Genomic DNA, 25,696 nt, shown 5'->3' with positions numbered 1-25,696 from the left:
TTTGAGGCTAGAAACTCTTAACTGTAGATACAGAAGTTATTTAAAATCCTGTTTTCAGAAAGTGTTTTCACTGTGCTGGTAACAGACATGCCAAAATCACTGTAACCAGACTTAAACAACTTGCGTATGACGTATTTCAACCTCTGCCTTAAATCAGGGTATGCTATTTACAATTGTTCCTTACAATTCCGCAGGTGGATGGAGACAAAATATATTAAAATAAAAAATTGCATATTTTATTTTTAGCTCTAAAGATGCACCTCTAAACAATCAGTAGAAAAAAAATAAGTAAAAAAAGTAAACACCAGCATTTTGTAAAATAACATTGAGCTAATACAAGACTTAATACAAAGTTTTCATATACGACTCAAACGCAGTTTAAAAAAAAAAAAAGTCTGGTGTCTGAGACCCCTTCTACTTGAAATAAGTTGTTAAGTACCCACTGATTTTAACTATAAAACAAGGATACACTCTTTCTTTTTTCTTCCATTTGTGAAGTTGATTGCCACAAACTTCAATCACTTGCCAGTGAAATTCTCATAGTCTCAGTTATAGAATTGAACTCATACAGTTCCATGACTGAAGTCCTCCCATTTTCAGGATAGGCTCTTTATCAAGTCCACACTTGTCACATATCTTTAGACTGATCATCTTCTTCAAGTTTTCTGATTTCATTCTTTAAACAGTTGATAGTTTCACGACTTGCTTTTAGTCTTTCTTTAAGCTCAGCAATTTCAAAACTAGTCTTCTTTTTGGCAGCTTCCAGCTTTTCCCTGGTTTTCACTTCAAGATCTGCAACTATGGTGGTGATAAAGAAAAATAAATATTGTAAATACCACGAAAAGTTGTAATTATTTTTTTTAACTGAAACAGTAATTTTGATGGCATATGTCCTGAAAAAAAAAATCTATTGCTGTTAGCAGCCTTAGAGATTCAATGACTGTAATCAAAATGGTATCCAAATCAAACCTGGATTTAAAAAAACTCAGAAAGTTTGTTTTGTGGCTTCATTCAGCCCTCGGCTCAGCAGTTTTGTGGATGGAGTTACACAATTCATGAAATCATTTGCTACAGGTTTTTTTTAAGATTAAATAAAACCTGACATGGTGACAGCAAATGGGAAATTAGAGACAACTATGAGTATGTGAAGCCTAGTGACAGCACTTGAGGCCACAGGCACAAACTGAAACATCAGAGGTTCCTCTGAACATCAGGAAATTTCTACTGTGAAAGTGACTGAGTGCTGGCAACCCAGAGAGGTTGTGGAATCTCCATCCCCAGAGACATTTAGAAGCTGTCTGGACACAGTCCTGGGGGATCAGCTGTAGATGGCCCTGCTTGAGCAGGTGGTGGACATGATGGTACTAGAGGTCCCTTCAAGTCTCCACCATTCTGTGGTTCCTTTTCCATGTACTGTAACCACCTTCTACTCTTTTGTCTCACTGGAGTTTAATTCTACATGTCTAAACAATAGTGGTGCTGCCTTTGCTTCTACTAATCCCTGACATCAAGTATCTTTTCTTATTATTTTTTCATGTACAAGTTTTTGGACAGAGATGGTAAAGCCAACAAATCTATGAAGGCCATGGAGATCCTTTCATATCCCATACATTACATAATCGTGGAGCAGTGGCAAATTTTATCTACTTTGGTGGCACATTTTAAGGAAATATATATAGAAAAAACATAATAAAAGTTTCTATCTACTCTCCAGAGAAACACCCAAAAATTTGAAGTCAGAAATGTTTAAATGTGGACAAGACTTTTTTATGAATCATATTATTAAACATTTTCTAAATGAAAACCATGACAACATGCAATATAACAAAAATCCACCTAAAGACTGACTAAACTGATGTAGAAAATACATGGAGCTCACACATCCACACAGCCAAGCAGACACAAGGCAAATCAGAACCTGAACTTTGAAGAGCGTCAAACTCATAAATCACTCTCCACTCTTTAGCTCTAGGCATTTGCTGTCCAAAAAATACTTGACATTTGTTGTCAGGTGAACATAAGGCCAGGTGAGCTGGACTACAATGGCATTAGAGTTTGTAATTAATAAGGTAGGATTTGGGCTCAATAAATATTACATTTGTTTTCTGAGAGTAGAAGATAAGAGATGAAATCCAGAAGATCAGAACAGAAATCCTCACTAAATGCATTACGATTTATGAACCAATGGATCTTTATTTAATTTCTTTAATTCCCTTAATATTTTTGTTTATATTTAGAGACAAATTAGATAAAAAGGACACAAAAAACATAATGCTGTACTGAAGAAGTATGTTATGAAACTACCTACAGCTCAAGAACTAGAAGGGAAAAAGACAGGAACAGCTTTCAGATACTACTCTTTATTTCCAAAGGGCTGCTGCTTTGACTTAAACACCACTAACTGTTCTTATTTCAGTACTTCCAGTGTGACCTTTGCTTGCAGTGTTGAACAGAAGTGTACCACAGGGTGGCCTTCATTTATTCAGTTTCGACTCATTTCAAAGATGTTAAACTAGATGTAGATCACACCATCACTCTTCATACTGAGTAATTCCTTATTTTTTTCAGCAGGCATACAGATCAGAAAATCTTAAAAGTTTTCAAGTAAGTATTAATTTCTTTGCAAAAACTGAAGTTAAATTTAATGTAAAAATACCACTTTTTATCAGCATCCAAATCCATTGTACTGTTACAGCCCAGGAAAAGAAAAGCAATAAAATCAAAACCAACTACTGTTTATTTCTAAAATTAAAATATTTTAATTTTCAACTTACATTCTGTTTCATGCTTATAAGCACCTAGTGTTAGTTGACGAGATGTTGTTAACAGCTGCTGCATCATTGCAGTAGGATCTTGAAATATCTAATGAAGGAGAAAAATACATAGTATCACTAATACTCTTCAAAATAAAGTGAGGATTACATTAAAAAGATTCATACCATTTCATCATAGAATTCAGAAACTACAGTTTTCTTCCCCAGGATGGCATTTGTATCCGACTGAAAAAGCTTCAGCAAGTGATATAAGGTTACCTATGCAAAGACAGAATTTTATTAGCTTAACAATTGTAGGGAAATAGAAATCTTGTTCTATATATCAACAAGTAGCATTAGTTCCTACAAAACAATTGTATAGGATTTAAAAATCTTTTAGGAATGCAAAAATAAATGTCATATAGCTTCAGTGGAATTACTTATAATCAGTACTAATTGTTAAAACATGCCAACTAGCCAAAGGTTTCTTGATACTTCAAAAGTGTCTGGGCAAGTGGCTTAGGACTGTTGTATAAAAGCTACTACTACTACCACCTTCTCTCAAACATTTCCAAATTGGTCATTTAATTCAAGCCAACTTTCCCAATTCATCAGTTTGAAAATGCTTTCTGTGACCTTATCATCCCTTCTCGTGAAAGAGAAACACCGGGGGGGCTGTGAATAGCTTTTCCTTGAAATCTCTCTTTATAAAGTTACTCTTCCATTACTGCACTGCACATGGCAGGGTGGGGAGAGGAATGGAAGCCCTCTCTCCAGCCCTGAGGAACCACTAACCACTTGGATCATGGCCTGGGTAAAGGACACACAGCCCACAGTTCACTCCTTCCACAAACAGGCCCCATGAGTGGTCTTGGAACAGAGCAATACCTTACTCCACTTGGTACTTCCTGGAAAGGAAGAACACGACAGGCTCTGAAACAGCCTTCCAAGAACAGCAGCAAAGAAAAAAACACCCAACCAACTTTAGGACAGCTTGGTCAAGCTGTGAACGGAATTAGGATGACAAGTCACGATGCTACTGAGTACAACAGCACAAGAAGCCCTTTCTATCAATCGTCACATATTCAAACAAAACATAAAATTCAGTTTCCCTCCCATTTAGCAAAAAGTGGATATAGAAAAGGACTGCTGCAGTTCATGCAACAGAAGTAACTCAGTCCTTCAGAAATAAACATCCTCTTCCCCTAAAACAGGGTAATCGAGTTTCCTACCTAAACCTGTATAGACAAACCTACAAGAAACATCTAAAGCGCAGGAAGGAAAGAAAATTAATTCCAGTGCTTTATGCAACTACAGGAATGTCTTAACCTGATTTCTTTAGGGCAGAGACTAATGCTAGCATAGTACCTTTACTGCTTTTTGACCGATTTTGATCTGACAAAAAAAAAAAAAGTTAAAATATTCATATATCCTAGAACTAGGAAGCTACATGGAAGAGAAAGCCTCAGCACACGCTCAAACCAAGTAAGGTGCAACATGCAGTCACATATTAGTAAATGTGAGAGAAGCCAAGTGCAGGAAAAGCAGTCATGAATGCCTGTAGCAAAGCACAGAAACAGGAAAATGTGGCCAGTTGTTAAATTCACTTTCTACAAGAACAGGCTTTATTACTTCCATGGCTTATGTGACTTATTTTGACCAGCAATATCCTAGAGCACAGCTTCAGGCCACCATAATTAATTATTTAAGTGTTGTTAAAAGTTCAATGTACTTACAGGTCTTTCATTTGGATCAATGAAAAATATCTTAATGATTATTTCGAATTCACCCCAGCCTGTTTCGGTGATTTCATATGGTGGTTTGGTAACAACTACAGTAGGAAACACAGAAGTGTTAACCCAATGACAGAGCCTCAGTGGAATAATAAAAGGAATAAAAAACTGGAACAAAAGCCCAGTTCTAGGAACAAATGCTCAAATGCAAAACTTACCTCTTAAAGGATTACCATAACTTTCATGCAACTTGAACTGAATTTTTTTCACATAGGCAGACATGTCCTAAAACAGAAACATTGGTATTCCTGATTATTCATACAGCACACCAACCTACTCTTTAGTCATCTATCCTACATGCCTACCATTCCTTCTGACACAAGTACAGTATTTCTTCTGAGTTTAAACACAGACAGAAAGCAAAATGGTGAATCCAAAAATTAGTACCAGCACACAGGTCTGTCAGTACTGTCCCCCTAAATGCTCTCCACTCTTTCCCCTAACCTGGAAAGATTACTCCAAAAACGTGGGAGAAATATGTTTTCCTCATCTTTTTCCCTTTGGGAAACCCACCAGCCTATTAGTTTCCTCTGCTTATGCTACAAGGCCTTTCTGCCCTTTTCTCAAAGCCCAACTTTTCAGACTCCGGCCCGTTCCAGTGCTGCTCGCATTACCCTGCCCGCGCTCCCCATGGCACAGGCCATGGCTTGGGCTGGAAAACACCTCTAACACCTTAACCCAGCGCTGCCAGGGCCACCACTAAACCACGTCCCTAGGTGCCACATCCACACGCGTTTTGAACACTCCCAGGGATGGCGATTCCCGAACTTCCCCAACGGCCGACCCCCCTTCCCTGAGCAGCCCGGCCATACCTCGTTCCGGTACGGCTTCACATACACAGTCCACTGGTGAGTGTGGCCATCCTCCTCCCTCTTCTTCCCAAAATACCGCGCGACGTTCCCGTACACGATCGGCTTCACAATGGTAACGCCCTTAAACACAAGGAAGACAACCAGGCAGGCACAGTTAGAAAGGCGCTGCCCCTCGCGGCCCGACTCCCGCCGACGCTGCCGAGGCCCCGCCGGCCGCACCTTCACCCTGCCGCCGGAGTCAGGCCCGAACTCTGCCATTCTCTTGAACATATTGCCGGGGGGCGCCGCCCGCCGCCGCCCGCCCGCGCCGCGCCCGCCCCGCCCGGCCCCGCCGCCGCTCCCGCCGCCGCCGCCGCCCCGCGACCGCCATCCCCCGCGGCTTCCGGGGCGGGGCTGCGGGACCCTGCGCCCAGCGGCCCAGCGGAGAAGCGGGGCGGGATGAGCAGGGCCCGGAGCGCGGCAGCTGCGGCCCGGCCTGGGGTAACGGGAACGTCATGGCAGGGGCCGTAAAGGCCATCCACTTCCTAGCCCCCCGCCGTGGGCAGGGACACTCACTAGACCAGGAGGCTCAAAGCCCCAGCCAACCTGGCCTTGAACACTTCCAGTGATGAGGCATCCAAAGCTTCTCTGGGCTACCTGTTCCAGTGCCTTTCTACTCCTATAGAGAAGAATTTCCTTCTTATATCTAATTTAAATCTACTTTCAATTTAAAGCCATTACCCTTGTCCTGTCACTACATGCCCTTGCAAAAATGTCCCTCTCCAGCTCTCTTGAAGGCCCTTTTAGGTACTGGACAGCTGCTCTAAGGTCTCCCTGGAGCCTTCTCCAGGCTGAACAACCCCAACCCTCAGCCTATCTTTATAGGAGAGGTGCTCCATCCCTCTGACCTTCATAGCCTTCCTTGCACCAACAGGTTCATGTCCTTCTTACACTGGGGACCCCAGAGATGGATGCAGCACTCCTGGGGGAATCTCATGGTAGCAGAGTAGAGGGGCAGAATCACCTCCCTGGACCTGCCGGCCACACTGCTTTTGATGCAGCCCAGGACACGGCTTTCTGGGCTGCAGGTGCACACTGTTGTGCCATGCCGAAGTTCTCATCCACCAACACCCCCAAGCGTTCCCTCTCTTGGCTGCTCTTGTCCTACAAATGCAGGAGATACCATACACTTGTGCCACTTCCATCACTCACAGTCCTCTGCACACAGGTCACATGCTGTTCTGTCTGAGCTCAGTAGAACTTAAAGAATGAAGAAGGGAATTAGATAAACTTTTTTTCTTCTTTTTGTATTTTTACTTTAACTGTCTTCAGACACTCCCTTTGCTGCTATTTGTTGGTGTTCACTATTTTATTGCATGTCATTCCCAGGGACCCACACACTGCCTGGTTAAATGAGACATCCTGAAAAAAAGAAGTCCCAGTGAGGGTATAGTATGTGCTGGCAAGACAGGTACAGTGGGAGGGAAATGCCTATAAAAGTCACTAAAAAAATGAAAAAACCCCAGTGACAAGTATGCTCATAGTTGGGCAGCTGCTCTGAACTTCAAAATATTTCATCTGTGGGATCTCTGCTCCAGAAACCTTTGTACATCTCTGGAGTATATAGGATATCACCTTCTTTGGTAGGACATCATCCTGCTGATTACAAGAACCGAGAGCTGGAGATATGTGGCAATTTCTGTGGGCTTCTTTTTAGTTTCTGAGGAAGACTGAAGAACTTTCCTCTGGCAACTTTCAGTTACAGAGTGAGCAGAAGTCGTCCAGTGAAGCAAGCCCACAAATGATGCAAAATCAATTAAGCTGTCTTCAAAGAAAAATCTTCTGAGGTTAATCTAACTTCTAATTAAAAAATGGCTTCTGTGGAAAACTCTTCATTCCAGTAACAAGATGAACAAGAAGGGGAGATGATGCAGTTCTGGCTCTAAGGAAACCTTTTCCTCTTGTGTGTGCATGACTGCCTTACAGATTTTCCTTTGGAAAGGGTGGGCTTGAATGTTGTTCTGCTTTGATTTTTAAAGATAGGGATGTAACCAACCTTTGTTAATCTACTTGCAACTGGAATATGAGAGGGCAGCCCATCACAGCACCACCAGTAGAAACTGAGCTCACCTGAGCAGGGGGTATTGCACATGTGCTTGGCCCTCAGGGTCCTGCCACCATTGTGCCACCAGCAGCTGTTGGTCTGTAAGAGCCATGATTCTGATTCAGAAAATAAGATGATTGTATAGAGAATGCACATGATAGGGAGTGGTCCTTTTATTCTTTAATTGAACCAAATATGAAAAACACATGCAGTATGTCTTAACTTTAAAAAGTCTGACACAGTATTTCTACTGTTAGAAATAAATTCTGGTATGCTTCTGTGCATAGTTCTCTATATACAGAAGCACAAATCAAGCCCAACGTATATTTCCATAAAAATGACAAAGGAAAATACTACATGGCCCAATTTGTGCCATGGTTCTAACCATATTTAATCAATGGTGACCTTCTCCTGAACAGAAATGAAGTGCGAGTGAGCTTTCATAAAGAAAACTCGGGAAAAGAGCACAGTGTTAGGGCCCTCTCACCACTGTTACTGCCCTAAGGGTGAAAATGCAGACACTGGGAATGGCCAAAAAAAAAATACTCTGCTAAATATAACCTTGTCTCTTTCCTGGCTTATACCCATATGAGTGCAGGTGACACAGCTGCACACACGTCTCCTGGGACGGGGACCAGCAGGTGGGCAGTGGCAGGCAGGGTGTGCTCTGCAGCAGCAGCTCCTGTCCTGTTTTGATGCTGTCAAGAGCTGTAGCGGGCAGAACTGCTCTCACAGGTGGCCTGAGGGTGCTTCTGGCCACTGCAGATACAGACAAACAGTCCTGCCCACCTCACCTCTGCTGCCAGGCATGCTCACATGGAGCTTTTCACTGCTCACTGAGGCAGGAGCAGAGGTTTTGGCATGTGGCCATACTCATCCTAACCTCTAAACTCTAGCATTCACGTGGACCTGCTCACTTTAACAAAGCTTGTTAAATGGAAATGCCCACCCCATGTCCCCTCTGGACTCACAGAGCCCCAGGCTGTGTCCCCAAAAGGTATTTGGTCCAGAATGCTTCTTTCTGTTAAAAGAATATGTAATAAAATGGTTTGGGTTGGGAGGAACCTTAAGGACCATCTAGTTCCAACCCCCTGGCGATGGACAGGGACACACACCTTCCACTAGACCGGGTTGCTCAGAGCTCCATCCAACCTGATCCCAAACATTTCCAGGGATGAGACATCCAGAAATTCTCAGTGCAACCTGTTCCAGTGTCTCACCACCCTCACAGTGTAAACTTTCTTCTTAATATCTAGCGTACTATCTCCTTTTATAGGAAAAATTAACAGAAAAGCAAATATGCAAGAACAGGGCAAGTGGATGTAAACGCCATGTGTCCTAAAGAAGGCCACAGACTCCTTAAACAAATTTGCCTAAATAGAGGCAGAAGAATTATTAACTAGCTGTTGTGAATGCCTTAAGAGGTTAAGTACAATGGGAAGAGAAATAACTAGATAGAGAGCAATATCAGCACAAAAATCAAATTAATATAATTTAGCCAAGAAGAAATTCAGACAGTGGCTTTGATTTGTAACCCCTTAACCCCTGGAGCATGGGAGGAGTGGGACAGACTTCCTGTAGGAAGTGTGGGAGCAAACAGTCCAGACAAACCTTAGGAGGTTGTAAGATAAATCATGAAAGAGGTTAAAAGATGCAGTTGGCTGCCCCACGACAGGACAGAGCTTCATATCCCAGGCAGCATTTTCCATTCTTTCTTGCTACTTTGCTTTCTTGTGGGGCCTTGCAATGAAGTATGGAAGGCTAAAAGACACCCACACCATTCCCAACCTGTTTTACCTATAAGCATGGCTAATCACAGAGAAGACAGATATAGGTGAATGAAAAAGAAATAAATTCCATTTTTTTAAACCTCATACAAAGATTTGTTCATCAAAAGAATACTTAATGGATTTATTATCTGAATGTTCACAGGCTTGAATGTTGTTACCAGAATGGAAGCACATTTCAGAAAAGAAGTGGAGGAAGTGGCACTGGACACATGCTCTGAGCCTACTGAAATAAAAGAAATAATCTCAAATGGAGCAATCTTCAAAGCAGTCACTGAATTTCAGAGTCACAAGCAGGTTGTGGCTATGGTGGGAAAACCTTTGTAGGAATATGTTCAATGAAAAAAATCTGCATAACAAGATGACACGGGACAGACTGGAAACTGATGGGATTGTTTGAACTGGACCACGTTAACCAGGTTCCTGTCTATAGCAAAGGGCTGGGAGGGCCCTGGAGAACCTAGGTTTTGAACTTGCTTCTACCAACCTGTTTTTGGGAACTGCTGCATATGATCTGTCACTGTAACTGTTGAGCCCAGCCTCTGTCCAAGTGTGCAGTTTAGGCAAAGTTTTATCATAAGCCACTGTCGTGAAAGAAATGAGCCACGTAAAGGGAGGTGGCTGATTCTCAGAGAGCTGAGCCCTTCACCTGTCAGCCACCCTCAGACAGCACATGGATACTGGTATATTTGACAAATAAAGAACAACTTTCAACTCCACACTCTCAGCAAAATTACCAGGTTCCTCAGTATCCTTACCCAGGTTAGGTCACTCCAAAGTTTAATTCTAAAATTGTGAGTTTAAGCTTTCCTCTCCCTCCACCCTCCCCCAAGCTAAAAAGAGATGGGAACATTTTTATTCTTTGTAAGGGGATTACACACAATCTCACAGGAGGTGACCTTGCAGAAATGTCATGTAAGACTTTTCTCAAACTTCTTCCAGTCCTGGAAAGGACAAACTGCATGGGGGAAGAGGCCACCTGCTCCAAGGATCAGGTGCAGCTGGAGGTAGCACAAACCTGGCTCCAGCAATGAATGGTATACCGCCATCTCTCTCACTAGCCCTAATTGTTTTAACTGACTACCAATTTAATTTGGTGATAACATTGTTTTGGCAACTTGATACCTTTTCCCTGATTAAAGACTTGAATTTTTAGAAATCTTCCCTGCTTCAGTAATACACCCAAGCCCCTCACAGTTAAAAATCTGAGCTAGCTATTGCTGTAATTATAACTAAAAAAAAAAAAAGGAGATGATAATGTAGAGGTTAAGTTATATTTCTAAATTAATTTTGAAAAAAGGCATAAATTAATTTTAAAATATGATCAATTACTTAACTAAATGGAACAGGCAGGGGATAACTTGAAATTAGGAGGGTGCAGTAGGGATTCCACTTAGAAAACCAAAAGTTCTTTTTCTGAAGTATCATACAGTTACCACTGTGAAGGAAACACCAAGAAATTTTCTCCTGCTGAGATGGAAGCCAGCCAGTAGATAGCTTTAATCATTATGGAGAACTTATACTTACACGGAGAAGCTCAAAATACAGCTTTTTATAGCTGCTAATAAAACATTGGCCTTCTCTGACCCTTATGATTCAAGGACTTCACTTGTTAAAAAAAAGAACCCACCACACAATTTAGACATTATTTTCAACAGTTTCTTTTGCAGGGTTCTGTTGGCCATTCTACACCATTCACTATTTGCATTACCCATACACTACAGGTCTTTGAGAAAGTTAGGGCTGTGAACCTACATCTTGCAAAGATTCCAGGCTAAATGACTTTCAGAAAAGTGAGAACTGCAGTTTTAATTATGTATAGGCTCCAATTAACTTTTTGAGGTGGGAGCCCAAGTCCCTTACAACTTGACCCATGAATAAGGATCCTGTTTGGTATGAATGGTCTCTGTTTTCATTCCCTCCCACCAGTGTGGAACTGCAACACATCAGAGAGAGCTATTTATTTTTTAAGTGAAGCACAGTCTGCAGACTGTAAAAGGTGGCATGGGTAGCTGTCAAAAAGAAGTAGACAGTTAACAGGGAAAGTGGATACCAGCAAGCCTCAGAAATCATTTTTAAGCATCAATTAAACCATTCTGAAATGCAGTAACTCTGTAGAGCCCTCTGCTCCTTCAGAGGTGAATGCTGGTGGGTTCCCTGTTCTACGTGGGAACCCACCCTTCTTCTGATGGGTTTTAGAGATGCATTCCACTACAAGCAACATTTTATCTGCCTGTGTGGACAGTATTTTTTTCCAGCGTTTTTAGTGTCAAATAAAGGTTTCTGAGCATTGAAGTATTTCTTTCACTCCAAGCGTATTATACAGGAAAACACACAGGATTTTTAGAGCAGTACACTCAAAAGACATTCAAAATAATATGCAGAAATAAGGCAATAAACAAGAGCTTTTTCATGAGGTGTCAAGGCAAGGAAAATACAGCTTGTTTATTCTGTGGAAAAGTGGGGGGAAAAAGTGACTGCTATCTTCTTAAAATTAGGACAGCTGAGGATTATCACAGTTCTGCTGACAGTGCAGACACAATAATTCATGGGATTATAAATTAAGCAAAAGAGTGTTTTTTTTCATGCCTCTAGATGGCAGAAAGAGCCCCTTTATGCTCCATTTTCACATCTACCCCATTTTGAACATATCCTTCCTTGTGTGACAGAACACTTTCACCATTAATATATAGGATAAAAAGAAAAAATCTACTCAATGGGTGCCAGTGCTAAGTAGATTCAAATTGTTTTGAAAATTGTTCAGCAATATATAATTTTTAAAACCATCTGTTTACCCTGAATCCTTTCTGTAAAACTGGGAAGCCCTGTATGAAAAGAAATTAATTTTACTTCCCATTTATACAAAGGGCACAAGGTTTACAAGACTTCCAGCAGTCTGATGGGAAGCAAAGTGCTAATCACCACCATCATCATCATGCTAATAATTTTCGGCAAATTGTTCAGAAGAGATGCATTAGCAGATTCAGATAATTAAAAGGAATAGCAATCCTCTATCTGCAGCAAAGAGAACTCTATTTCTACCGGGCTGCAACTGTTTTTCACACTGTCTCTCCAGGAGCAGAAAAAGAGCAGAGTAAAAAAAGGTAGAGAACTTTGATTAAAGTTCTTTGATTCCTTAAACACCATATAATTTGTGTCTCAGCATTTAAGTCTGAGCTGACCAGCATCTCACTGTTTTCTATATTACATGTTATGTAATATAGACATTATGTTACTTCTCTGACTCGCTTCCAGCTCAAACTCATCATCAAAAATATAGTAAGCAAAAAATCTGAACAGCACTGCTCTTCTCCCTCCCTCAGGCCAAGGGCAGCACAGCACCTCTCAGCTTGCAGCATCCTTGAAACTAAACATGCTGCACTCTGCAGCTGCCACTCCATCACACTGCTTCTGCACCTTTCACCTCCTTTCTTCAGGCAAAGAAAGAAAATATATTCCCCCCTCACTCTCACTTTGGTGTCTTTCTGTTGCCTCTCTAAGGCTCTCCCAACAAGTTACTTTTCCTGGACACAGAGCAGGCTTATTGTCTTCCCATTTCCCCGCATTTTTCAGAAGCAATCACTTGCTTTTGTATCTTCCAAGAGGTAAAACAGATAAAAATCCAATGTGATGGACACATTTTCTTCCTCTTGCAGTTCCAGTTAATCTGTCCATCTATTCACAACAAAGTCTCCTGAGCAGCATCAGTCTTACTCATATAACTCATATAACATGAATGAACATAAACTCATAACTACTCCAGACATAGTGAAGAATTTAATCTCTGTTGTTAGTCAAGATCCATTCAGAAAATCAAGTAGTGTCATGCTTTAAGTACTTTAGGATACGCCAAACCCACTGTCAGAGGTGTTGACTGTGCAGACTACATTCCTGCAACAAATATGCTCTGCTAACCAGGTGGTTGTCTTTGGAAAAATGCAGAGATTAACTTGGCAAAACTCCTTTCTCAGTTGATTACTTTATTTCTGAGAGTCTGATGTCACAGATCTCCAAGGGGACTCAGCCAATTCCCAATGCAAAACAGACATCCCGGCTCCAAAATAATTAAACCAGCATTTCCTTGCCTGGTGTGTCATGATTTGTTATAGTCTAACATTTCAGGGTATAGACACTCAGGTGCATGCACCTGAATTTCATATAATAATGCCTGTAAGAAAGGTATCTTTGTGATCATAAGCTACACACATACCTCTGTCTTCCTTTACTCAGCCTGCACTGGACAAACTTGCCTTTCACAGCTTCATACAGACTTTGCTCTGCTGATTTTGGCATTTGATTTGCTTTCTGCTGCTCCTCTGTTTTGCAGCTTACCATCTCCCCTGGACAAGTTGCACTATTATGAAACTGTTTGAAGGATGAACCAGGGGAAAATTACAAGACAGAGAACAGCACTAATACTTTGAGCCTGAGCATCTCTTCCCATTCCAAACTAACAAAGGTCAAAGAAGGACACTTACACACTTCCAACTCCTTACTCAATGCCTGCTTCCCAGCAAGTGCTTAAGATGTCTCTCACTTCCACAGAGACAAATTTCCAAAATTAAAGCCTCTCCCTGATCAGTAATTCCTATATTGACAGAAAATGAAGCAAAATGCCAGCTTTGCAAGAGGAGAAACTTCAGTAGTGCCTTCAGTGAGGTTGGCTCAGAAAAGGTGCAGCAGCAGAAGGGAAGACTTCCTCTTCCCTTAACAACATCCTAGGGACTTAGCTGTCCTGCTGCCTGGGCTGCAAAATCCACAGCAGATGTGCACAAGATCTCCAGAGCTACCCTCACAGAAACAGTTCCTACAGCCCAGTAATCTCCCTTCAACTGCAGCTGGCACAAGAACACAAGGTTCACAGACGTGACTATTTTAGGCTCTCCTGCTAAACCTCACAAATGCCTTCTACCACCCTTTCCTCCCAAAAAACTGACAGTCAATTGTAAGGGCCAAACAGTGATATTAGTCAGTCAAGTACAGGAACAGATTTATCCTGGAGTGGGTAATTTTGGGGTTTGGCATTTTTCATCTTGTTTGCAGCCCTCAGAGGATAGGGTAGATGGGAAGAATTAGCTCTCTTTGCTAAGGCCAGTCAGCCTGCAGCTGAGGCAGCAGAAAGCAAGCTTCTGTACCAGCTTCCACTTTGCTAAGCACTGGAGAGAGGAACAAGCAAGGACAGTAATCTTCTGCTGAAGCCTGGATTCCAGCATGCTCTCTCCCTCCAGCTCCCCACAGGCTCTGGGCCCTTCAATCCGCAGCAGCTATGAAGAAGACACTGAAAAAGGTTGGAGGCAAGGTTCTTGCAAGCAGAATTGAGCAAGAAAGCTTTCCTAATAGGCATTATCGAATTATTTCCTTGCATCAAACTCAAGGGATAATATTTTCCCCAGGAAACTTACTGGAAAGAAAACAAAACCCATACTCAGAGTGCTTACCTTCTTCATTCTCCGATACCATTTCAAATCATACCTTAATGGTCTTGCATCCTTGTTAGCTGACCTATGCTTGAACACCTCCATAATGAATTCATCCATGTACTGAATCGCCACTGTGTTTATCTTAGAGTATACATCCCATGTTTTTGGGGACAGGATGCTTTACACTTCTCTCCCATTCAGCAATTGGAACTGCTGAACACCCTAACCTGGAGGAAAATTGCAATAAGATACTTTCAAAATCAAGAGTTTGCAATGATTTTCCCCTGTGTCCTTAACCCAGGAGGAAGCCTGCAGTCCCCTAAGCCCTCCAGCCACAGCACAACACTGCTTCCATCTCGGTCTGAATCTTAACTTGGTCATTGAAGCCAGGGTACAACACACACTCATGTTGCTAAAAATTCAGATTATAATGGTGAAATTCAGACAGAGCAGCAAACTCAGTGGTCAAGTTGACTTTTGTTATCCTCTTGCTTGCTATTTTAAATAATTAATGTCTGAGTCCTTTAGAGTTACTGAATGTTATTTCCATTATTGCAGGTTTGGAGCGCTACCCAAAGAAATCCAGGTTCTTTTTCTAATGAGCATTGGGTCTTCTCAACAAAGACCTGCACAATTTATCATCAGGGTTAAACACAATCATGAATGTAATGTTCTTCCATGGCAATCAGATTACATTTCAGACTTCTTTTTGAAGCTATAAAGATAAAAATGATTTTTTTTCCCCCAAATGAAAATCAGTGTTCTCACATAATCTTACCACTGTCAAATGCTAGAGGCTCATCACAGACCAAAGCTGGAATCGACAGCACTGCAAAATGGTACCATTAATCTAAGATGGTATAATGGATATAGCTCACTTTATGCCCCAGTAAATGAACTTTGACAAGTATTACGAATTATGAAAAGCTCACCACTAGGATGGCACAGTATGGCAGTGCTAGTGGCTTTTTGTCTATAACATACAGATGTGTGGTTTATATAACAAAAAGCTCTGCTTTAGCAGCAAAAACATTTGCCCATGAAACCCCAGTACCAAAAGTAGTTTTAAATCATCAGAGGATGGATATTATTGTCATTGGTACCAAATTAACTGTTTGCATGAGATGAGCTGACAAGTTTAATCTGCCATACAGCTGTTTTACAACTGCTGTGTTCAACAAGCACTTGCTTTGCAATGATTAACATTTCCCAGATTTTGCCAATTCAAGAAACCAGGTTCAAATAAAAAGTTATTATTTTAAAAAGTTTTACCACAGCTCCAAACATTACTACACTGATACTTGATTCTGAACATGTAATTTTAAGAGACTGAAATTGCTTTACACATCATGCTTATTTTTTTCCCCTTTAGTTAATACAATACACGTGGGTCACGGTATTTTACAGAAAAAAAAAGGCTGGCTTAAAAAAAAAGTCTGCATTTCCCATTGATTGTAAACTCTGCAAAGAGACTTTAAAGACCAGATAAGGACAAGAATAAAGAATAAAACTATTTCTAGATTCGGAAATAATTGTAGCACAGAATCTAGCTGTAACTTCGTTAGAATGTCCACACTCCAAGTTTTAATGTCTGAAAATTTGAAAAGACTGACAATAATGAGAAGTTTAGACAAGCTGAAATGAAGACAGACAAAAGCACTTTTTAATATAAAAATGGTCTTTATTTCTTCAATACAAGGTAAGCTACTATTGCAGTTTAAGACCAACACAAAAGTTGGACAGCAAATTGCTTAACAGTCTCCTAAAGGCTGAAAAAAAAGAAACCCATGAAAGCTAAAAGTTGTGCAATATTTCAAGTATAACATCTAAAAAAGATGAAATGATCCCTAAACTTACAGATTAAGTACCTCTGCTGAAAAAGTATTAAAACCCACATTTGCTAGCATACCATCTTACCTTGTGGAGAAATATAGGTCTCCAAAAACTCCAGTGTTCAACAGACTCTTTGGCCTGCCAGCATCAGGAAACTGTTTATTATATATATAAAATCCTTTGGAGTCAGGCATTCTGACAGGTATCCATTTCCTTACACTTTGCATTGCAATTCTGCATTCCAACTTAGACAACCCCACTCCTGTATTTCAAACCATTTCTTGAATAGTTTACTCATAGATCCTTGAGCAAAGCAGGAACCAGGAAATGGAATTGTACAGGAAGACAATACAGCCTTTTGTTTAGAAAGTCAGCAGTGCTGATAATAGTCACAAAACTGCTAAGGTTTACCAAATAGGAATGTATTTCACCTTTAAAACATTTGGCTTTTTTCCCCCCTTTCTTTATTATTTTAAAAAAGGACAACTGCAGTAGTAAGGAAGCTGAATTTGCAATCACTTGTATTTATAAAAGCACACACATTCCTCATTTTCTTACATTTGAAGATCAAGGAAATGTCTGTTTCATAATGTAAGAATAATATGCACAGTTTAAAATATTTTCTGTTACAAAATACTGTGTACAAGAGGGTGAGGCTGAAGTCTATTAGTTGAATATACTCAAAAGTGTATACTGAAATCATGTAAAAATCACATTACACGGTATAAATAGATGGGAATTTTTACAACTTAAATACTCCATTCCATTGGGATGAAAGGTATACTGTTTACTATTTTCAATAGACTTCAGTAAAACTAGTGTATTTCCAAAGAAGTTTTAAAAGATTTAAGCACAGGCATAGGTCATACCAGAACCTAGAACCCACTGCAATCACTGGGCTATAGGATGGGTTCAGGAACTAACAAGCTTATCATATACAAATAGAATGAGGAGCTTTATTGTACTTCGTCCAACATGGGGGAAGAAAATCCCCCAAGAACATCAAACTGATGAACTGTGCTCCAAACTTGTCCTCGGTAAATTTATCCTCTATAACAAAAATTAATCTAAAAATACATGGGATATCAGACCTTAATGGGGGGGACAGGGGGTAGAGAGAAGGAAAGGGAAACAACTACAAAACCAAAAACCCACCTCAACACCCGCACCCACCCCAAACCAGTCTGAAATATTAATTGCAAGGCATCATAATTGCAAGAGACAGTATTTCTGCATAAACATCATGATTCAATAGCATGCTGCAACCATTAAGTTCAAGACCTGTGCGGTCAATTACCAAAATAATTTAAATACTAGGTGAATCCACGTTGCTTCTTTCCTATGTCAAAATTGTTATTTTGGAAAGAATTGAAATTTCTTCAAGTATATGGACACTGACTCGTACTTTCCTTCCCTAAAATCCTGAAGGGCTTATATTTCAATGCAGAAGTAATTTAGTGTCTTCAATCTTTGAAGAGTACCAGTCTTAAACATGCATGTTTTATATTTGAATCTACATGACTGACAGTATCTTAACAAGTGTTGTATCAGGAAATTTAAGGCTGTATCTCAGTTTACACAAGAATCAAAGACAACTTTAACAGGCTATGTATAAAATTCTATAAGTAAAAATAGGAGCAAAGTCTATTTAACCTGTACACAAGAGAGCAAGTGGATAAGAAATGAAAATCAGGAATTAAGTATTTCTATAAAGAATGCCATGTATTTTACTAGAAACACAGATGACAAGTATATACAACATTTAAATCTCCAATTATCCACATACAACTAGGAAAACATTTACAAGGGTTTGGGTATGCAACTAAACAATCAGGTAAAAAAATACAGTTAGAAAAACTAAGCCTCACCAATTTCAGAGGAACAAAACCAGAACATACTCAGTCCGCAAAAAAAAAAAAAAAAAAAGCTAATGTCTAAATTTAATAAAAATATCTTGTTTAACACAAAAACAACAGCTATCCAAGCTTATAAGCCACACTGTAAATAAAAATTTGAAGTTCTGACAAACATTTTTCGAAATGTAATCAGAACAAAAGTTATTGGCACAGAAAGTAAAAAGGGAATGAGGAAAAAAGACTGTACAGTTTCCAAAATGCTATGTTCTTCTTCTGAAGTACTTTTGACCTGTCAAAACCTATAGTCCAATAAAAATTTTACTTTAAAAAAAAAAAAATCACTCTCTACGTCTAAAAAACAAATCACCAATAAAACAACAACTGTTGCTAAAGCACCACCACTCCTAAGTCACTACTTGTTGGTTTTGTCTTTCAAGATAAAGGACACAGCCTTAACGTAATATTTTCAATGTTACTTATAAAATCAACGTTTGAAAGAAATAAAGTATTTCCTCACAGACTATTTCATCTTTTCATCAGCAAAAGGAGATGAATTAGAACTGAATGAATATCAAGAGCAGTAGCCATCACGGCATCATCACCAGTCAATTATTTTCTAAACTGCCATTTCCTGAGCAGGTACAGGAAATTGCCAGGAACATTTAATAAACCAAAACTTGGTAAAAATTCTACTACAGATCCAGTTATACATGATGTACATCATGCATATTCCTTTTTGGTGTCTATCAGGGTCTTTGGATTTTTTTCTGTACATTTCTTTTATGTTTTATTAAAAAAAAAATCTAACAAAGGACACTCACTCAAGAGAATATTATCTAAATTGCAACACAGTACATTTATCAGTTAAAATTAAGTATTTGGAGAACAGGCAGAAATAATGGGTTTCATACAGGGATCTCATCTCTCAAGTCACAATGATTATTCAGTTTAACTTATGTTATTTACCCCCTGCTATTCCCTCCCTGCTATTTCCATTGCCAGCAATGGAAATCCGTATGTGAGTGAGAAATTACACTCTATGTAAAAAGAGCAACAGTCTCCTTAAAACTATTTCAATGTGGAGTAAAATATCAATTCCTGCATAAAATGCTTGTAAAGTTACTTTTTTATTTTAAAATTTAATATATCTACTCAATGGAACATTACTTACCTGCTGCCTTTCCAGTATTAGCTATTCCCCATGTAACAGCTACAGGCAGGTTATTTCTTCCTTAAACTTATTACACACAGTAGTAAACAATGTTTTTAAGTAAAGAAAAAAAAGTTACAACAAGTACTGTTTGTAACCAACACCTACTAACAAAAAAAGCAGGAAGTGATTCATGACTTGTTTGACACAGCTTTCAGTTTTACAAAAATTTTAAAGGCAGTTTTCATTTTCAAACAGGATTAAACAAACATGTCAAATATCTTCTCAGTAGCAAATAGTTCAATAAACACCAGTGATCCCATGCATGAGGAACTGAGGTACACAATTTAAGGAGGAAAAAAAAACAAATGGAGAGTCTGAAGCTGTAGCCAAGTCCAACAGCATCAACCTGGCTGCAGGAAACCTGGTTGAGTAGCAGGTGCCAAAAATATCAGAGCATTTCAAACTTCTGCAAAACTTGGGCAGTTGCACAAGCTACTGGTCCCAACTTGAAGCATAAAAATCACTCATGTATGCAAATAAGATAACTTAAAGCATATATTTACATTCCTTGAAATATATGGAATGTAAGCACGTGCTTGATATGCTCTGGAAAATCAAATGGATTTAAGTGCTTTCCTGAACAGGGTAACGTTTTAGGTTGGCTGTAAAATCTTCAAAATTGGTAAAAAAAGAAATCAAGAGTTTTCTCAGGGTTGCCTCTTAAAGCCATCTGAGGTCTTGAAACTTAACTTAAAACATTAAGGGCAGCTATTTGAATACGTGAAAACTCCAGAGTATGTCCATTACATAACAATTTACAATAGACTAAAAGTGAGCCTTTGCACAAGGCTGCCAGAAACTAAGCTTTTGCAGCTTATATGAACTTCCTATTCACTTGCATTTCACACTTGATGAAATTTAAAACAAATTCTTGAATTTGAAGCCAGTTTTCACTGAGTGCTCCATTAATTTGTTTTTAAGTAAATTTACAAAACCTCATCTGACAAATTTAATCTGCGTCATTTTTTGCTAAGACATTTAAATATTGCCCATTGGTGAACAAGGACATACAAGTGTACCTTCTCTTTTATATGCATGTGTGAATAAACCCCAAAGTATTAAGAAAATACCAAACCCATAAAGTCATAGAAATGGTAACATCTTGTTTCTTCTGGTACATTTCTAATATACAACTATGTACAGACTGCTACGGCCTTGGGGGTAGAGAGGGAACACACACAAGCACTATTACTATAAAACTGTAAACAACTGCAGGGGTTTGTTTTGTTTTTTTAAACCTAACCTTTCTACCCCTTATTATGGGCAGTTTAAGTTCACAGGAACAGTTTAAGTTTATATCAACTTTAGTGTCAATCAGGATCAAGGCTGTATGAAAGATAAAATTTTCAGTGTGCTAAAAATCACAGACTTGGGACCATCTCTCCTCAAAACAACCAACCACAGAGTGCTGCAGTTTTTACAGTTTTATGTGTCAATTAGCAAATTCACAAGCCACCTAGGTAAACACTGCTAGAAAGCAAAATAGTATTAAAGGTTTTATGTAACCACTTATTTTCATATCAAAATTGAGTGTGAGAGCGCAACATTAGTACGTTTAACTTGCTGAATGCAAGATTAGGTTGAGGCATATGCAAGAACTATTGCAATGTTTTTGAAGACAGCATCAATGTTTTCATTGTAACATTATCTTTAAATATTGCTGAACACAAGACTTTCCCTGAGGTGTAAACATCAAATAACTTGAACAGCTTTACACATCAGCCCCATTAAACAGTTTATTACAACACTACATCTACGGTAATCAGTGGTGCTGTGTACAGACATTATCATATGAACAGTTTAACATGAACAAACTACTATAAAAACAAGCATTTACTTGACTTTTTCCAATTGCTTGCACATTATAATTGCCAAATGTATATAACCAGTAATAAAGTTGCAAAAGCTAAAGGTTTAAATCACACAGGTTTCCCTCAAATAAAACAGTTAAGCAACATAAAAAAGTAAAAGAGCTACTGGTTACCATGTATGCAGATTTGCTTTATTCAGATCTATTCCTGTTCATTTTATCCATGAATCCTTACAGGCTCAGTTCAATCACATGAAGCAAACTGCTGGACAAGCATCTTTCCTTGAAGAATGTATCTTGTCTTGCACGCTGTTCCTCTTCCTTCAGCTGTAATGTGTCAAAATTTGTGATGTAGATTTTGCTAGTCCCCATAATACACAGAAAATTGCTGGCTTATCTATACATACACAAGTCGTGCATCTACTTCACTGTGATGTAAACTAACACAAAATATCCAGAAGCAGTAGCTACTTGTTTGTGTGTTGTTTTCTAACACAGTAGTTAAAAATAAGATTAACGCTGTTGTACAAAAAAGTTGAAAGAATATAAATTTCACAGTTAAAGTATTGATGAAAAAGAAAGAAATAGCTACTGCTCCTGTGACTGATGGCAGCATTGATATAGGACATTTCCTAAAGTATGCATTCTGCAAGAGTAACTGAACAAGAATTTAAGGTAATTTTGCCACAATTAGATTTTTACATTTTTACCTGCCCACTTACAGAATTTTTAAGCTGGTTTGACATTTAAGGAATGTGCTGATTGTATAATGAAATGGATGGCTCACAGCTCAGTAACATTTAAAAGTGCACAGAATCTGACACCATTATAATCAAAATTTTCAGACTAGTGGCAAGCTGTATGGGGTTCACATCTAAAAATACAGGCTAGCAGTTTAAGCACAAGAACCCACTTTTCATATAATACACTGTAGATTTGCAGATTTTGTCACCTACTCATCCTATGAAAAATCCCAAGCCCTACTTCCTACTCTCATCTATTTTGGTAAATTAAGGAACCACACAATTCAGAGTTAATTACCGTAAAAGTTCACAAAATACTTGGGATGGTATAATTCCATACACTGGATTTCAGTTGAATTCCATTACAAAACAATCAGCTATCTTAATTTCATTAATAATTCACAATTTCAACATTCAATAATTTCAAAATACTTAAAATCAAATTGTTAAAACACCCAACACATTAAATTGTTTATTTGAAAAACAAGACATTTAGAGAAGCAATTTCATGAACATGCAACAGTACACAGCTGTCAAATATTGTTCTACTAGTACAATAATTTCAAAACTAAGTACTCATTTTTTCTTCTTCCTTTCCTAAAAGTGACTGTTAATAATAACTTTAAAAAAATCCCAAAGTATAACCAAGTAGGCTCTATACACTACAGTATGCACATATACTAGTCCAAATCCAAAGCAGCGACTGAAATTTCTTATTCACAGACTTCGTTCCCAAGTCATCAACGTATCAACTTTTGGGAAAGTTCCTTCCCCAGAGGCCAATATTTCCATAGGTGTTATGTGCTTTTGAAATTAATTAGTAGCAAAGTGACAAAGTGCTGCCTCCACAAGAAAAATGCATTCAGAGTTGCAAGCTAAGTTAGCAATAGGCAGGAGAGAATCTCAGTTTTCTAGCGGAGAAATTAAGTACTGACAGCTGTGAGACTGCACGTCAGAATTTGCTGCTCTCATAATACAATTGCTGCAGCCAAAATTATGGATCTTTATCACTTCTGTGGCAACAGTTAACAGATCCAAAGCACCATATATATGATTTATAATACTAGCATAAGAAAGCTTCAGTTCCTGAGAATAATTTGCTAGATTTGTAAGGGTACTTATGGAACTACAGGGACTCTAAAGAATGCACAATGAAGTGAATTTAGGATTAACACTTTTCATTATAGGGCTTTTAAGATGGTCAGCACCACACTGAACCTTCATTTTTAAAAACATGACCAACTAAAATCCAAAGTGGTGTACATTTTGGTTTCAAGTATTCTGCCACTATATCTCGGCACAACTGGAAACCCTTGTGGTTCCAAAAAGAAATAAATCTGTATGGATTATACGTTCATGCTCAGCCCTTTTCAGTATTCTACAAGCAAGTAGAACATTGAAGCAACAAACAATTTTAAAAAAATAATAAATCTCTAGTCAGTATTTCTTAGCAATACTGTTTTCCATCTGCCTCAAGTTCATATATAAGCTATCCATCCCAAGCATGTGTTAGGTTTGTACAATTTAACACCACACAGCAATCAGTTTCTCAGCATTTCTACTAATAAACCCCAAATTTCAGACTTAGCTGTTAAATAGGTTTTGTGAGTTTAAAAGTTAGGGGTTTATGCCAGAATATTTCACAAATGAAATCCCAGGACTTCAGTGATCGAACATCTTGGTATTTATGCAAGATGCAACTTGAGCATTTTTTTTACCCACAAAGACACACAACAAAACCCAATAGATTGCCTGTATATATCAAAAGCATCTTGCAGTAGCAACTCTGATTTTTTTTCTCTTTAATTCCAATTATTTAAATAAGTACATAAAAGCTTTAAATATCTTCTAAAATTGTGAAAATTCTACAGTAGTTTTAAAGCTGTATGTGCATACACCCATCAAGTTTTTGTTATAGTAGTTTAATTTCTGATATTTTCAGAGATTGAATTTCAATCTCACATGTTCACATTTCAGTAAAATGCATGACAGACATTTTGTTAGTATATCCTAAAAGCTCCTACAAATTCCTTCATGTAATTCTCCTTTATTTTATTCTATACATAAAGAAAAAGAAATACACAAACCAAAACTCCCACAGAAAGCATGAGCTTGAAAGCCAAAATTTGTTTTAATTTAACCTACATTCCACAACATCACAAACCTCCAAATACTCTGATGCTTTAGCTATAACATATTAAGAAAGAAGGAATTTCAAGCTTGTCTTGTCTCAAGGAATTTCTATTTGTCTTTCTGCATGTAAGCCAAGATACATGTGATTCTGTTCATCATACACATACAGACTATTTTACCAGCACTAGCACCTTCTCATATTTGCCTATTCCCCCCGCTCCATTATTCATGTACTTACCTGCTACCTTTGTTCAATCTTAGCGTATAAGTAAAGATCAACACAACAATTTCATGATTTTATAAATAACTTTACATGGGAAGAAAACCTCCCAAACTAGTTTCATTCATCATATATCTTTCTCCTACTATCCCAGCCTGTCTATTCACTAAAAATAACCGATGAACAGTGAGGTGTGTTCAGAAAATTCAATCTTTAGTTTACAAATTAAAAAGATATAACTCACTGTCAATTATTTTTCACATTAATATATGAGGAAGAGACAAAAAGGTAGATCAGGCTGCCACAGAAAAACATAAAAATGAAGATATCTCTCTCATGTGCCCTCTTTTTTTTTTTTTTTGTAAAAAGAAATCATAGTTCTCAAACCACAATGAGCAAAAGGAAAAGACTGAATTCATTCGTTCTCTGGAGAACACTGCATCAAATCAACATTTTCATTTCTTTGTTTCTTATGTTATGAAGCTTAAAAGTTCCTTGGGGAACTTTCATACAGATCAAATTTGTCAAAACTAATGATTCCACAAATAAAAGAAAAAAGCACAGGATATGGGGAGCACAAAAATATGTGTGTCTAAAGACACCTCAGAAGTCAATAAAATTACAGCAATATATTCATGGGAAAAAAAGTAATAAAAGTTATGCTTTCGAAAATAAGTAGCATAAGATACTCATTTCATTTTTTAAATCAACATTTCACCCTCAAGAAAATGAGATAAATCACTGAACATTAAGGAACAAACTATGTTTCTGTAAAGCACCAGAGCGGTGATATAATAAGACTGTAAAAAGCACATAAAGCAGTGGCATTCCTTGCCTCTGTGACGCTATGCTGGATTTCAAATACTGAATCAGATACACAAAGTATTATTTCTCTGCTGAATGCTAAATGCAGAATAGTGCCAGCTCCACATATGTGCTTCCTCAAAAACACACATTTTAAAAAAAGAGATTAGGTAAGTAACGTTTGCAATACCTTGATATTAAGATCTGATAATAATTCTAGACAGGTACTTGATACTCAAATCTCGAACAATGCTACCACACAATTCAGTTAATATTAACTAGAAGCTTATTATTAAAATAGCTTATAAAAAATAGGCACTTCTCTATTCATTTACAAGGTTTCTTAAAAGGCTAACTTCATACGCCACTTGATGTTTAAGTGGTTGTTAACACTGTTACAGGCCTGTTCCTACTTATAGAAGCAAAAATATAATGA

General features: G+C 38.4%; 2 protein-coding genes across 5 annotated transcripts in view; both read right to left on the bottom strand.

The window, feature by feature from the left end:
* Positions 1-214: 214 nt before the first annotated feature.
* Positions 215-5,669, bottom strand: YEATS4 (YEATS domain containing 4). Its single transcript, XM_032687676.1, has 7 exons — positions 5,578-5,669; positions 5,359-5,478; positions 4,705-4,771; positions 4,490-4,584; positions 2,940-3,032; positions 2,775-2,862; positions 215-798 (listed from the first exon to the last, which is right to left on the bottom strand). The coding sequence occupies exons 1-7, from the start codon at positions 5,626-5,628 to the stop codon at positions 629-631; spliced, it is 684 nt and encodes a 227-aa protein (XP_032543567.1). The 5' UTR covers positions 5,629-5,669; the 3' UTR covers positions 215-628.
* A 10,644-nt stretch (positions 5,670-16,313) lies between these two features.
* CPSF6 (cleavage and polyadenylation specific factor 6) overlaps positions 16,314-25,696 on the bottom strand; it is a 33,760-nt gene continuing 24,377 nt past the window's right edge. For all 4 annotated transcript variants that reach the window (XM_032687851.1, XM_032687850.1, XM_032687853.1 and 1 more), the window contains one exon: positions 16,314-21,687. The gene's annotated coding sequence lies outside the window, so the exon portion shown is untranslated. The remainder of the gene's footprint in view (positions 21,688-25,696) is intronic.

Source organism: Chiroxiphia lanceolata, chromosome 5, assembly GCF_009829145.1.
Source record: "Chiroxiphia lanceolata isolate bChiLan1 chromosome 5, bChiLan1.pri, whole genome shotgun sequence".
NCBI classification, from domain to species: domain Eukaryota; kingdom Metazoa; phylum Chordata; class Aves; order Passeriformes; family Pipridae; genus Chiroxiphia; species Chiroxiphia lanceolata.
This window is presented reverse-complemented; position numbering and strand designations above follow the sequence as displayed.